The 15,681-nt window shown below is 42.2% G+C and overlaps 1 protein-coding gene across 4 annotated transcripts in view; it reads right to left on the minus strand.

Annotated features, from left to right (window-relative positions):
* Positions 1-15,681, minus strand: part of PTPRD (protein tyrosine phosphatase receptor type D) — a 376,490-nt gene that overhangs the window by 38,793 nt on the left and 322,016 nt on the right. For all 4 annotated transcript variants that reach the window (XM_035140530.2, XM_060268732.1, XM_035140525.2 and 1 more), the window contains 2 exons: positions 9,578-9,697; positions 8,103-8,257 (listed from right to left, as the gene is read on the minus strand). In XM_035140530.2, the coding sequence (XP_034996421.2) occupies positions 8,103-8,257; positions 9,578-9,697 (275 nt within the window). The remainder of the gene's footprint in view (positions 1-8,102; positions 8,258-9,577; positions 9,698-15,681) is intronic.

Below are 15,681 nucleotides of genomic sequence, written 5' to 3' on the forward strand. Positions count from 1 at the left end.
TCCTGGCGCGACAGGACACCATGACAGAAGCCAGAGAGCACGGAAACACCGTTTACCTATTTATCTACTTGCACTGGCATGCTTTCAAACTGCTAGGTTTGCAGAAGCTGGGACAGAGCAACGGGATCTTGTGAACCACCCTTAGACCTGTGGGGATAGGGCGCTATACTACCACTACTACTACTACAACAACAACAAAAACAACTCACATAATTTTAGCATCTGCTCATCAATAAGTATTCCCTCAAGTAATCAGATATGGTCTGTTTTGATTTATAACTTGCATTAGCTGTGGTAAAAGAGGACAGAGTGTTCAGACCAATACTAAACATCACTCAACGTGACTCGTTTCCTGGTCAGCATGCTTGTTTATTTTTAATGCTCTTTTACAATTTTTTACACCATACAATATTCATCCTTATCTCTTATCCTCGGACGTCCCAGTCCATCTCTGCATGGCATTCTAGGTACCGGTAGTCTTTTTGTTGGCTGCATAATCTATTGTTCCACCCATTTTCATCTCAAATCTTCCTTTATTTAATGTTACCTGCTGCTCATGCGTTCATTCCTACTTGCATGATAACTGACTATTATATCCTCTGAGTTACTCTTCAAAACACTTCCACTCATCTCTTATCTGTGACTCGTCCTTATTTCTTAGTTTCACAGTCATAGTTACTAATTCTGTGTAGAATTAGAATTTCAAACTGTGATCTAATGTCAGGGCCTTAGAGGACATGAACAGGCATACTGATGCCCACAGTATTTGAAAGCAAAGGTAAGAAGACAGCTGTGGAATTAAATGTTGTGTGGGGGGGGTCCCCATTAGGCATAATAGAGGAATAATAAAATATCCCATTTGCTAGAAGGAACAAACAAACAAACAAACAAATGTGAAACATTTGTATTTAAGATTGTTGACAGACAATCTATTTATTGAGCATTCGTTCTGACTTTTTGGCTGGGGGGGGGGTATATGACATTGCATCAAGTAATCACTACCCAATGGTTCCTAGTGCATTTCTTCATCATTTTCCTTATAGCAAAAAGTTAGATTTTGGGGGCGGTGGGAGGAATGATTTGTAGTTCAAGAGTGCTGAATCAGCTTTAACTGTGCAACCTGGTTTTGCCAGCAAGTGACTGAATTCCACCTGAAAATAGCAACAGCACCCTAAGGTTTCTTGTTGTATTTATACCGCACCCACAACTAGATCCCTTACAGTTGAGAAATGACCACAAAGCGCCCCAACAAAGGTTTACAGTCTGAATGATGTGACACATTTAGGGAAAAGGAGCAGGTGAATTTGGAAAAAAACCCTCAGCAAATCAGGAATAAAAGCAAAGCAATCAGACCGGGAAGCTTGGAGGGGAAACAAAGACAAGTCTTAGAAGGTTGTTTGAACACAGTGAAGTAGGACAAGTATCAGTGGGACGAGAATTCCAATGATAAGAAATGATAACAGAGAAAGGGCAAGTAGGAGAAACAGCAGAAGTGAGGTGGCACATACCAGAAGACAAGAGAATACATTATAGTCAGAGAGATGTGAGATAGGAAGGTACAAATTGAATTAAGTGATTTAAAGATGAAAGATAAAAATTTAAATATAAAATGGAACATGCACAGAAGTCCATAAAGATCGACATGATCAAAGTGGAAGGAACAGGAAAGTAAGCATTCATAATAGAAACCCTAGAATGGAGATAAAGGAAGCCCAACTAGAAGAACATTACAATAATCATGCTGAGAAATAAGAGAGGGCGAACTCTTGGTTTTAGGGTCAATCTAGGGAAAGGCAGGAACAAACCTCAGACTATTAGACAGATGGAAACAGAAATATGAGTGAAGGTGTGAGAGGAGGAAGATAAAACGGAATCTAAAACAGCAGCAAGATTGCAACCTTGAGGAGAAAAACATCATAAAGATTAAGCTAAAAGAAAGAAGAGAGGAGGACATTGGAAACCTCCCTTTCTGGCCGGAACAAATCGTATGTGGGGAATGAATGATGCGAGTTCTGCATCTGAAGTATGCTCTTTTTAATAAGTGTATGGGACTGTTAGCTGCACCTTACTTGAATTACGACTTCAATAAAACATTTAAAACTTGGCTGATTACTGTTCGGCAGCCTTTTAACTGTGTATGAGGGGGTTATTGTTTGGCTGTTTTGTTTTAATTATTTACTTGTTTTTCTCCTGTATGTTATTCTGTGCACGTGCCCTGAGATGCTGTGATGAAGGGTGATATATGAATCAAATAAATAATGACAACAACAACAACAACAACAACAACAACAACAACAACAACAGGAACTTGACATGAGAAGACAATTCATAGTTAACGTTTAGAATGACTTATGAAGTTTATGTTCAATGTATTTACATTAATGCGCTTACATGTTGTTCATGCACTTAAATATCTCAGATTCCCCACTGTAGATATGGCATAAAAATTGGAAAAATTACACCTTCACTTCCATGTTATTTGCCAGGAAACCTGATCAAAGAAATGTTCTTGTATTATTCAGTATTTATAGTTTTGTGTGTATACTGTCTTGTTCAAACTATGGTATTTGATGTTTAAAAAAAGTAAAGTGAGGCTCTATGTTTGTATGTTTTAATTTCTGTAAACTTTTACATGTAAAAAAGAGTGTCAGGTGAGCAAATGAATGAACTGGCATCAAAGTGTGTGTGTGTAGGGGGGGGAAACAAACTTCTAGAAATAACTTCTAGAAATAAAACATGAATATCTCATAGCTGGCTGAAATTTATCTTTAGCATATCTCTAAATGAGAGCACATTCCTTAAATCCACAATTCACATTTTTCAAAGCTGCCCACCTGCCTTCTTTCTGTTACTCATTTTATGGACATTAGCAATGTATCTGAACACTTCATTAAACCATGTCCCTTCAAGGATTGCCCACTGGTGCTCTGTTGCAGAAACACAAAGGATAAAGGCCTATGTTTCTATACAAAGCTTCTGGGTAACATTACTGAAGCAATTGCTAAGACTTCTGTGAAGTTCTCAAAACAAAACAAAAAGGTTTCCAGATGCCCTCTGGTGCTATTCGGCTATGATCTGATGAGCACCTGTTTGCCAGCAATAATCCGACTTCAAACGCAACGGTGTGCTTTTCCTGCTATCAATAGACCACATGTTACACTCTGTCTATTGCAGATTCATAGAATTAAAGCCTGAATTTCAAACAATAAGTGCTCATTAAAAGGACATTTAATTTTACAAATTAAAGCAGAATCAGCATGGAGGCAATGGTTGGACTGTGATATTGCTAAATTGCTCTGGAATAGGCAGAATATTATGCAGAGGTAGAAATGGATAACTAAATGAGGCATTTATAAGTTATTCATTAGAACCAGCTCTGCTGTCTGGCAAATGGGACCAATGGCCATGACATTCCACTTCTAGAAGGTATAAGTAAGTGCCAGCTGGAAAGTTGAATGTTACTGCCATTATGATGATTAAAACACTATCAGCATATGTAGTGCTCTATGGAATGACAAAAACAGGCTCCTACACCAATGGCCTAACAATCTGCACCTATCTGGATTCTGTGGTATTCTAAAGTTAAACTAGAGTTGTGGTTCTTAGAAACACAAAGCAAAACCCCAAATCCTTGAGTATGCATGCATTATTTGTTAGTAGTAAGACCTCTGCCATTTATGGGTACAGCAAAAATTGCTTTGAGCTTTTCTCATTTCTTTTTTGCAGGCCCAGCACATCTGAGCTGCCAAGAGAAGATGCATGGATTGCAGGCTAAGGGTTAAAACCATTTAAATGCAACTTAGCAATTAAAGGCATTGTTTTCATTTTCTTTTCCTGCAGATGACTGTTAGCTGGTTCCAAGCTGCTTTTGCTTTTGTTCCTAGGAGTTTGGCATGCTGAATCTGGTCGGTCACAATCAAGAGGAAGTTGGTTATGTCTCAAGTCCTATTGAAATCAATGGGGGAAGACAATCACAACTAACACATCCCATTGATTTAAATAGGGCTTAAGTGCACCTCTTTGGATTGCTGCCATAATATATAATTGGAGTGCACAGTCTATAGAAAATTTCAAGGGAATAGATTATGGAGGGCCAATCACATGCTCTCAGTGGAAGCTTAATTGCCTACATCGTCAGTTAAGAAAACAATTCACCCAGTACTTTATCACTGTTGCTTAACAGAACTGTTTATTTTTATCCTTATTTTTTAGCTGCACTGTATAAAAGCTTTTTTGGCACTCATGAAAATTACATCCAGTTTTCACATCAAGTCTTTCAGTTGCAGCTCTTAAATTCATACATGAAAACTTATTTGAGGGATGCTTATGATTATGTTTTTCATAAATCTACCATCAACACCGTTTGCTCTCAGCTCTGGAAACAAAAACAAAGAAAAATGAAACACGGAGGAGGTCTCCATAAAACAACTTCGTTTCAGTTAGGAACAAGAGAACAGGTCTTGCACTCATTGTTTTCCTCAGAAGAAAGTCCTGCTGTGTTTAATGAGCCTGACTGGGGTATATGTGCACTGGATTGCACCCCAGGAAAGAACAAAATGAGAACTAAAAAGTACAGTGCTCAAATTCTGTGGACTTAAAGGACAGTGGGGCAAAAAAAAAGTGAAAATAATAATCCAGGGCTTCCTTTTTCCTGTCTCCCAGTTGCTGAAGAACAAAGACTTGACAAAGAGTTCTTTCCAATGGCTTCAATGCTCAGGTTACTGTGATGGGTATGCAATTTGCTGCCTGAAGGCATTTCAGGCAATATACATGGCTTATCCAGAGAACAGAGACAGCTAAGGCAAGTGCTCTAGCTTTGAAAACTTTGAACATTGATCTGACACTGTCACACCCTTTTGCTACCCTGTATATATGGAGTATATATACCACTTCTAGAAGGCACTAGGAGAAGGGGACGACAGAGGACAAGATGGTTGGACAGTGTTCTCGAAGCTACGAACAGGAGTTTGACCAAACTGCAGGAGGCAGTGGAAGACAGGAGTGCCTGGCATGCTCTGGTCCATGGGGTCACGAAGAGTCGGACACAACTAAATGACTAAACCACAACAATGATATATGGAGTGCTCAGGGATGGGTATAGTATCTGGTGGGGGACATTTTGTTCTTCTTCTGGGTTAGTTTGTCTACCTTTGGTCCCCACCCTGCACTCTGCTCTCATCTATGGCTCCTAGAAGCTGTCCGCATGCAACAGTGGACACACACTGGGAATGGCTTCGACTGGCTGGCTAAACCAGGTGAGGGTAGCTGATAGGTCTCAAACCCCCAGTAAGTTAGGGACTTTCCCTGCATGTGGAGAAAGGCTTCGGAGGGTTGAGTAGACGAGAGCAATAGTGGGCCCACTGGTCAAGAAGGCGGTTTCTGCACATGCTGTAGAGGGAAGTGGGGCTCGTCCACTTGGGAAGGTAGCCCATCCAGGAGAAGGAAAACTCTGATCCTAAACATCCGCTGCCTTGCGAGAAGAAACGGCTAAGGAGCAAATCCTACCCAAATCTGGAGTGGAGTTGCGAAGATACTCCCAGTATCTGATGGCGCCAGGGTGGGAGACACAATGTGCACCGTGGAAGTGTCAGAGAAAGGCAGGAACAGAGAAGGAGGTGGGGCTTGCAGCTATCGTCATGGGGATGGATGATGAAGAAGAAGAGGAGTATGGATTTGATATCCCGCTTCATCACTACCCTAAGGAGTCTCAAAGCGGCTAACATTCTCCTTTCCCTTCCTCCCCCACAACAGACACTCTGTGAGGTGGGTGGGGCTGAGAGACTTCAGTGAAGTGTGACTAGCCCAAGGTCACCCAGCAGCTGCATGTGGAGGAGCAGGGAAGCGAACCCGGTTCCCCAGATTACGAGTCTACCGCTCTTAACCACTACACCACACTGGATGAGACAAGAGAGCAGGCTGAGGAAGCTCCCTCCCCAGGATCCTTGCCAACAAATTTTCCCACTCCTGGCAGAGGCTCCCACATTCTGCTGGAACCCTCCCCAAGGTCCTTGGCCAATCTTCCATCTGCATCATCCTGACCTGGCCAGCCCATGACAGCCTCAAGGTTAAAATGCACCTGAGGGACTGTCTCCCCTAATGCCATCTTGCCTGCTGCCCAAATATCAAAAGGAGATGTCCTTCTCTGTGTCCTACCTCAGTTTACACAAGGTTGACAGCAAGAAGCTATAAGGCTTTCTCAGTATGGTGTGGGCCACTTTGCTACTTGAAATGTGAGCGGCCACCTTTCTGGCTGCCTTTTGCTTGTTGATGAAGACATTTTTTAATAATAATAATAATAATAATAATAATAATAATAATAATAAACCCATCAGGCTTTGCCTATTTATTTTATTTAAATGCTATGTTTTATCTGTGGTATCTGCCTGTGTTGGATTTTTAAGGCATTTCTATTTATATGATATTGCAGTTTTAAATCGTTGTAAATTGCCTTGAGTAGTGCATAGGAATTAGAAGCATTGGGCAGAAATTTCTGTTTTTTTAATAAATAAACAAATTATCAGCAGATTCTTTCTACAGTGGTACCTCGGTTTATGAACACAATTGGTTCCGGAAGTCTGTTCATAAACTGAAGCGTTCATAAACTGAAGCGAACTTCCCCATTGAAAGTAATGGAAAGTGGATTAATCCGTTCCAGACGGTCCGCGGAGTAACCGTTCATAAACTGAAGCAAACTTTCCCATTGAAAGTAATGGAAAGTGGATTAATCCGTTCCAGACGGGTCCGCGGAGTACTTAAACTGAAGCGTTCATAAACTGAAACATGGGTGTAAATTGGTTCCGGAAGTCTGTTCATAAACTGAAGCATTCATAAACTGAAGCGAACTTTCCCATTAAAAGTAATGGAAAGTGAATTAATCCGTTCCAGATGGGTCCGCGGTGTTCATAAACCGAAAATTCATAAACCGAGGTGTTCATAAACCGAGGTTCCACTGTATTTAGAATTGTTCAAAATTGCTTATCCGATTGCCTCACATTTCAGGTAAAACAAATCAGGGATATAAATTGAAATTACTTGTAGCATATATAAATAGGTAATAAGAAACTTCCTTTCACAAACAAAATCAATGGATTTGCAAGATCACCAGAACAGATGCAGTTTCGTACTTTTCGGGTATATCTTTCCAACTTGGTGGGTATCCAATGTTTTGAACAATTGGGTTCTTCTGCCTTCGGAGATTCAGCTACTTGAGCTGTATGTTGAGCAAAATGCTAGCGATCGCAAGGTCCAGGCACACACTGTCTTTCCCATAAATGTTCCCAATAAATATTATCACATAATATTATAGCTAGTATGAGGGGAGCCTCTATGCACTTATGGTGCTGGACTCATGAGAGCTCAAGAATGCCCCTGAAACTGGCAAACTGGAATTGGGGGAAGCATGCAAGCAAGTAAACCACACTTGGGAGGTCCCTATAAGAAGGATTACAAATATACTTGAGCATGTATATGGAAATTCTGCTTGGGTGGATTCTGTATCCATAGTTCCAAGTCAGGGGTCAGCAAACTTTTTCAGCAGGGGGCCGGTCCACTGTCCTTTAGACCTTGTGAGGGGCCAGACTATTTTTTTTGAGGGGGGGGTGAACGAATTCCTATGCCACACAAAACCCCCAGAGGTGCATATAAAAACACACTGATTCCTGGACCGTCGGTGGGCCAGATTTAGAAGGCGACTGGGCCGGATCTGGCCCCTGGGGCTTAGTTTGCCTACCCATGTTCTAAGCGCACCTCCCAGGAATATATGCTATCTTGAGGTAGCCTACTTGCATTTTTTGGTACATTTTCCTTCAAACAAGCCCCATTTGCATAAACACAATTTCAAGCTTTCAAAATAGTTCACCATGTAGCTATTGCTCGGAAACAACTACCACTGTGTTCTAGAGCTCCTTTTCAGCTTGTGGGGCTAGTTCCATGCCTGTTTAGACTACAACCATCATGTATTCAGTTAATCAGAACTCCCAGCGAATGGGAGAAATGCAAATGAAATGCTATGTGCAATATGTGGGATGCCAAATTATGAGCCATTGGCTTATGGCATTAACCTGTCACTTGCAAGCGTTTGTTACAGCGAAGCCTGCACTTACCTGCAGTGAACAAGCATTGGCCCAGCATCCGGAGGATTACAGGTTTTCACTCGTCGTAAGAAAGCTAGGAATGGTGTTGGGTGTTCTGGAACTCCATGGTCAGGCCAGGCAGTGAACTGAAACTGCCTCACTTCTCTCTTCTCACTTGATCCGTTCTGCCAGAGAAGAATGTTGGTTGGAATGACTGACCATTGTCACAACAGTGCTCCAGAATGGAGCAAAGGCATATTTGCCACATCACCATGAGTCTTAAATAAAATTCCATTTAAAGGCAGAATATGATAATATCTCGCAAGCTGAGTCTGTGGCTACTCTAGAACCGTGGCACGTATTTAATAGTGAACCTGTATTGGATTTATCACAGTAACAAACTTCTCAGTGATGGTGCTGGAAAGCACTGCTATTCACTACCAGTACTACTGCAGCTAAGCAGGATGGGAGCTATTGCATAGCCAGCCCAACACTGAGAATGCATTACTTAAGCCAGAGTTTTTCAACCTTTTTGAGTCCACGACTCCCTTGGCCAACTACATTCTTTCTGCGGCAGCCCTGTGGGGCTCAGGAGCCCAGTTATGTCATCCCTTGCCTGCACAACTGGCAGCCTCTCACCCTTTTTCAAACACCTTCCCTTGTGCAGTGTTCCCTCAGCTTCCTCTCCCCTCTCCTTGGGAGTCCTCTGGGCAGCCACTGCTACCGTCCCTTGTCTCTGAGCTGCCCCCCCACCCCAAAGAGAGGTGCCTCCTCCCACTGCCCCACAGGGGCCTGGGACTTCTCTGTCCATTCCCAAGAGCAAGGGTTGCCGCACTGGGTGGCTGGGCTCCCTCGCCCGCTTGCTTGCTTACTCTGAGGCTGCCTCAGCTACTGGCAGCCTACATACCCTGGCCAGCCCCAGAGGCCCCATTTGCCTGCTGAGCTTGTAGCCAGGGATACTGCAACAAACAGCTGTGCAAGCCTTTAGGAGGCAGAGACATGAGAGGGCATCAGAGGAGCAAGGGAAGAAAAGAGGGACAGAGGCCAGTGTTGCCCGCAGCATGCCTGACCATCATTCAAGGCACCCCAGGGTGCTACGGCACACTGGTTGAAAACCGCTGACTTAAACTAAAGGAACTGGCTGTAAATTAGATTAGAAAACAAATATTCAAATAATTAAAAGGAAGAGGAACTGTTTACTAGGGCCATGGAGGGAAGAAGGACAACGAGTAAAAGATTTCAGAGTTCTGATATGGGTTGAATGTCAATAAATGTTTTATAGTTGTAAAGATGTTTGATAATGGCTAGTAATGTTATGGTCCCCCCTTCCACAGCACTCTGCAGGCTTTAGATAGGAAACTGGGTGAGCATTTAATTCTAGGGAATCTTTCTGTTGCAAGGAACTAGACTGTATGGTCCCATGTAATCCAGTTATATTGTTATAAACAACCATGACCCTCTCTCGCCACCAAAAAATATCTGATGCATACACAACAAAGAATTACCTTGTAAAGTGCAAATGTTCTAACACAGTATGTTGCCAATTCTACAGTGTCCAACAAGGTCACCTGGATCAGTCCATATGTTTCGGTTCCTCTGCTCGGCCAATACTGATCACATTTCACCTGCAAAAAGCATTTTAGGCAGAAATATGTTCACTTTTTAAATAGCATGAATCACGTTGCTCACAGCTGAAAACTAATGAAAACAGGCTGACAAGAATATTACTATGTTGGGATAGGAGACACCCCAACAGCATGTGGTCTAGTTGCTGTGGAAATGATCCAGATCATCCAGAAGGACGACGAGATGATGGTGCACTTGGGGAACACAATATAAACAAGCTTCCTGAGCACTCAGCATGCCGAATGGGACAATGGGACCTTGAGCCTTTATGCTGCAGATTTTATAGGGGGTGTTTCACAGAAAAGTAGCGTCATCAGTAATGCTTGATGTGTGCAACTCGGTGGGCCAGATGGTGTGCATCAGCACAGCTACAAAATAGATTGAGTCAGGAAGAGGATTCACGAAACTATGTTGTCTGATAAAAGAAACTGCTTCCTGTTCCACCTCTCTCATCCTCAGCTTGGCATGTATGTACAGTAAAAACGAGGAATTCTTCAATAATATGACAAGAGGGCTGCATGTTTTTCCACTGAGATGGAACTGATCTTCAAGGGACCTGCTTTTCTCCAGTTCCAGAAAAAGAGATGCTATTTTCTGTCCTTTTTTTCTCAGATATCTGGGGGGGACGGGGACGGGCACCCAGAAAACATACAAACCAAAATCTTAAGCCAGAGGTGTAAATGAAGGCAAAGAAGGGAAATAGCTGGGCATGACTTCCTCTATCTGCCCGGGCTTTGTAATTATTTAAGACTGTATGCTGGTGTTCTATCTTATTTTACTGCTCTGCTATATCTTGTTTGTTTCTTCATTATTAATTCTTTTTAAATTTATGCTTTTATTATTTTACTGTAGGCAACTCTGAGAATTACCTGACGACTGCTTTCTGGTAACAGGAAAACCCAGGAATTTAGTAATAACCATAGTGGGTCACATTACATGGCTGATATGTTGGATTTGTGGGTTTCAATTTACACATATCTATCTCAAAACTACTGATTTTGTAAATAGTTTTGACCACTGGGAGGCGCGTAGAAAGAAGTGCCATGGTACAACGGCATCAACACAACAAGATGCTTTCATCTGCCCCAGCTGCAACAAAACATGTCTCTCTCATATTGGTCTCTACAGCCACAGCAGGCACTGCAACTCCCCAACGGTTTGACTTCACGGCAGAAGGTGCACTTTTCCATTGTCTCCTGAGACGGATGGGCGCCAACCAACCAAATTTGGAGTCAAATTTTGTTCTTGAGCTCCAAAGGAAATCCTCCAGCCATCTGGTATTAGGACAGACTGAAGTTAGCATTATTACTTAGTATTTTTGTTTCCAAAGGGCTACAGCCCAGGAACAAACAGGCACATTTTAAAGATAAGAAAGATCTGAGAAGTGTTCTGAGTAGCTGGTTGCTGGTGGAAGAAATAAGACTGTGCTGAAAGAGCCTTAGACGTTATGGCCTCAGTGGGAGGACTGGGTGCCTTGGCTGTGTACCATTGGTAGGAAGTTTCACCACCTCATTTAAAAAGACAATAGGGCAGATAATCCAGAAGCACTGCTTAATAACATCCTTTGAAATTCAGCTAGAAGCAGTATCAACTACGCTAGAGCAAGAACAGATTGTTTTAACAAGGCAGCTGTGAAGCGGAGGTCAAAGGTTGCAAAGCATGAAAGGCTAAAAGGTGCAGTCTTGTATAAAAAGAAGGTGCAGTCTCCTTTTTATGCAAGACATAATAGAAGACTCCTGTATGCTTCCAAATGCAGAAATGACACAGTCCACTGGCTGAAATGAAAGCTGTAGGCGGGCACCATTTCAAACCTGGTGAGTTTAAAAATCTATTACCAAGTAATATTCATGAACCTGCACACTCCAACAAATCACAGGTGTGAAAAAATTATAGGCCGAGGGATCGGGTGTTTGTCCGCAGTCAGCTTCCGGGTCATGTGGCCAGCATGACAAAGCTGCTTCTGGCGAACCAGAGCAGCGCACGGAAACGCCGTTTACCTTCCCGCCGGAGCGGTCCCTATTTATCTACTTGTACTTTGATGTCCTTTCGAACTGCTAGGTGGGCAGGAGCTGGGACTGAGCAACCCCGTTGCAGGGATTTGAACCGCCGACCTTCTGATCAGCAAGCCCTAGGCTCTGTGGTTTAACCCACAGTGCCACCTGGGCGCTACACACACACATATATGAATGTGATACTTGATAGTGAAGTGTAGAGAGAAAATTTTGTGATAAAAAGGTCTAGTCTCGCTTAAGAACATCCAAAACAACTCTTGTTGGTTAGTAAGGAATAAGTGAGGCTTTACTTGGTTTCTTTTCTTCAGCACCTTGGAGAGCCCCCGAGCAGTATGGGGACTAAGATGCTCTTTCCTCCCTTCGAGAACTGCTTGAGTGTATTTTCAAACTGTGAACCTGCTTCAGAAGCCCTGCCAATTTTGTAAGGGTAAAATACTGATCTCCCACCCTGTAGTTTTAATTTGTGCTGACATATTTGGCATTTAGCATGGCATTTATTTTGAAGATTCTGCTTGACAGACTTTTCTGTGCATGCTTATTAATTAATGGCATGATTGTCCTACCAGTACATAAATGGGAGTAGAAAATTAACCTACAGAATTATTTAGCGTAACAGCAGCACAAGGCAGGTGTCAGGCTAAAAACAATTGCACCATCTTGACTGCCAACTGGGCTGCACAGCAATAATTTTGCTGCTGTTTGTAATGGCATTCATGCACAGTGCCAAATGATCAACTTGCCTCATTGCTGCCTGGGATAGCTCAGTTGGTACAGCATGAGGCTCTTAATTTCAGTTCAAGCCCCTCATTGGACAAAATATTCCTGCATTGCAGGGGGTTGGACTAGATGACCCTCATGGCCCCTTCCAACTCTACAATTCTATGATTCAGTGATGCGGTCTGAATTTCTTGAAATGATACTTGTAATAGAATTTTGATTTTAAAGCATTCTTTGATTTGGGCAAAGTCACAAATGAAAGGCAGCATTCCCACAATGAAAATAGGAAAAAAATACCAGTGAAAGAAATAATAACAACTTGGGAGGAATCTAAAAGACACTTCAAATAATGGTTGCTTTGAAAGTTACATGAACAATGAGTTAAGATAATTAGTTTTCAATATTCTAACTCTCTGGGTAGTTTGCAATTCCATATCTGGGCAGCATTTCCTATGACTTGAACAGTAAGAGCCCACCCAGAATGCATGTCCTCTAGTTTCGTCTTCTAGCTGGTACCTATTTCCATCAATGAGAATGTAAAGGAAAAAAACCCCATAAATTCCCATTTAATCATAAATTCCCAACAGTACCTGATGTCACATGACAAACTACTTTTGGAACGGAAAGGAGTTTCAAAAACTCCTTCGCTGTATTGTGTCCGGTGCCTGCTAAAACCTTCTTTGTTTTGGCATGCCTACCCAGGCATGCTTTTTGAATGTGCAATTCTCGCACATGATTTCACTGTTAAATAGTTGCTTTTTAAAATTGCTGGTATTTTTTAATATTATTTTTAAACATGTTAACATGTTTGCATTGACCTGTATTTTTAATTACTATTTTAGCTTGTCCTTCACAAACCACTCAGAGGTCTTTTTTTGGGTATAAGCAGTGCATTTGTTGTTGTCGTTTAGTCGTGTCTGACTCTTCGTGACCCCATGGACCAGAGCACGCCAGGCACTCCTGTCTTCCACTGCCTCCCACAGTTTGGTCAGACTCATGTTCGTAGCTTCGAGAACACTGTCCAACCATCTCGTCCTCTGTCGTCCCCTTCTCCTTGTGCCCTCAATTTTTCCCAACATCAGGGTCTTTTCCAGGGAGTCTTCTCTTCTCATGAGGTGGCCAAGGTATTGGAGCCTCAGCTTCAGGATCTGTCCTTCCACTGAGCACTCAGGGCTGATTTCCTTCAGAATGGATAGGTTTGATCTTCTTGCAGTCCATGGGACTCTCAAGAGTCTCCTCCAGCACCATAGTTCAAAGGCATCAATTCTTCGGCGATCAGCCTTCTTTATGGTCCAGCTCTCACTTCCATACATCACTACTGGGAAAACCATAGCTTTAACTATACGGACCTTTGTCAGCAGGTGATGTCTCTGCAGTGCATACATTTGGTTAAATAAATAAGTAAGCCAGTTTGTGGTAAACGACAGCTGAGGTTGAGGAATTTACAGTCAGCTGTTCAAAGAAATAAGGAAAACTGAGCTAGCACAAGGCTACTTCCTGGTCTACATGTTACGGATTTTTGTTGTCGGTATGGCGATATTCAAAAAGCCTGTCTTTGTAAGCACTGTCAAGATCAAAAAGAGCAACTCTGTCAGGCTCCGTTGCTTTCAGGCACCCATTCCATAGGAAAAAGAAGAACACAGAACAAGTTCTATGGCATCACAGGGACCTTTGAGTAATCTTCCATTCCTGAGGGTAGGAGTATTTGCAGGGGGTTAGCATCTTTTTTCGTGTTTCTTTTAGCACCACTGCCACCACCTGGGCTGAAAAGATGGCGAGCGTATCGGGTTCCGACCCCTTTGGCAAAGATAGGATGGTGGACAGGAAGGGGCTGTGATGGGGATGGGAGAGGGCCTTGGGTAAGGTTACCAGACGTCCCTGTTTCCTGGATTTACAACTCAGTCCCCATACAAAAAGTTGAAAAGTGTCCCTGGATTCATTGGGAGGGAAAATCTGGTAACCTTAACCTAGGGACCCCTTGATTTCTGAAGACTGACAAAACCATGCAACCAGCCCTGGATCTACGGCAATGTGTTTTCTGCTGTGATATGCAATAACCGGCTTCAATTAATAAACGGTTTCTATTCTATGTAGGAGCTTAAGACTACTCCTTGTCACCGAAGGAGATATTGGCACATGTTTGCTTCTGATTCAAGAAAGGATTTTGCATTTGAAGATTCTAATCCAGGCATCCCCAAACTTCGGCCCTCCAGATGTTTTGGACTACAATTCCCATGTTCCCCGACCACTGGTCGTTAGCTAGGGATCATGGGATTTGTAGGCCAAAACATCTGGAGGGCCGCAGTTTGGGGACGCGTGTTCTAATCCAACAGAACCATGTCTGCCCCAGCCAGGGCTGCATGTACACAGCTGAATACAATAAGCTAGAATCCCACCAATCAGCTGGTTGGTGGGAAAGGACTAGCAGGGTAGGGTAAAGAGGACCAGCCTCACATTTCTGCTCCTGGAGATCAGAACGTTCAATACCTTATCCAGGCCAGATATGATGTCAGAAGCCTGATCCTTTGAGCCTTGCTCCCAACTGGATCAAGGAGTTTGGCTTTAAGCACAGTATCAATGGCATAAGAAAACTTGGTGAACGACTGTAATTGAGAATATATATTAATAAAGCCTTTGCCACATTAAAAAAAGAGAGTCTAGAACAGAATAACTCTGTTGAAAGCCAATAATCTTCTAGTTACAAAGCCATGACATGTCTTCCTCAAAACAATTTATTTAGTGGACAACAAAAATGCTATTTTTGAAGAACCACATCTTAGCTTTATTCCAAACTCTCTCCACCCTCCGCTGGCTGCCCAGAGCAATTTAAATTTTAGATTGTCTAAATAATGCAGCAGGGAAACAATCTGAAACCACAACGGGTTTGCAAGTTGAAAGAAATGAACCAAAAAAGGATGTAAGACTACATATGGAAATTCTGTAGAAATGAATCCTACCACAAGTCATATATATATATATATATATATATATATATATATATATATATATATATAATATTAATGCTTTGAATTGCTTTATGTATTCCTGTCTGTAACTGCCAGCTGCTATTTCTAATCTCTGGTTTCCACCGCTTAAGATTTTCCTTTCGTTTCATACAAACGAAACTCATGCATGTAATAAATATGTTATCAACATTCTTCCATGCACCAGAGTGTGCATAATCCTTTTTGATATATATTATGTGGGTGATGACAAAGTAATAGGACTGACTTTCTCTGAGGTCTGGATTAGGT

This window comes from Zootoca vivipara, chromosome 16, assembly GCF_963506605.1.
Source record: "Zootoca vivipara chromosome 16, rZooViv1.1, whole genome shotgun sequence".
Classification (NCBI taxonomy): Eukaryota; Metazoa; Chordata; class Lepidosauria; order Squamata; family Lacertidae; genus Zootoca; species Zootoca vivipara.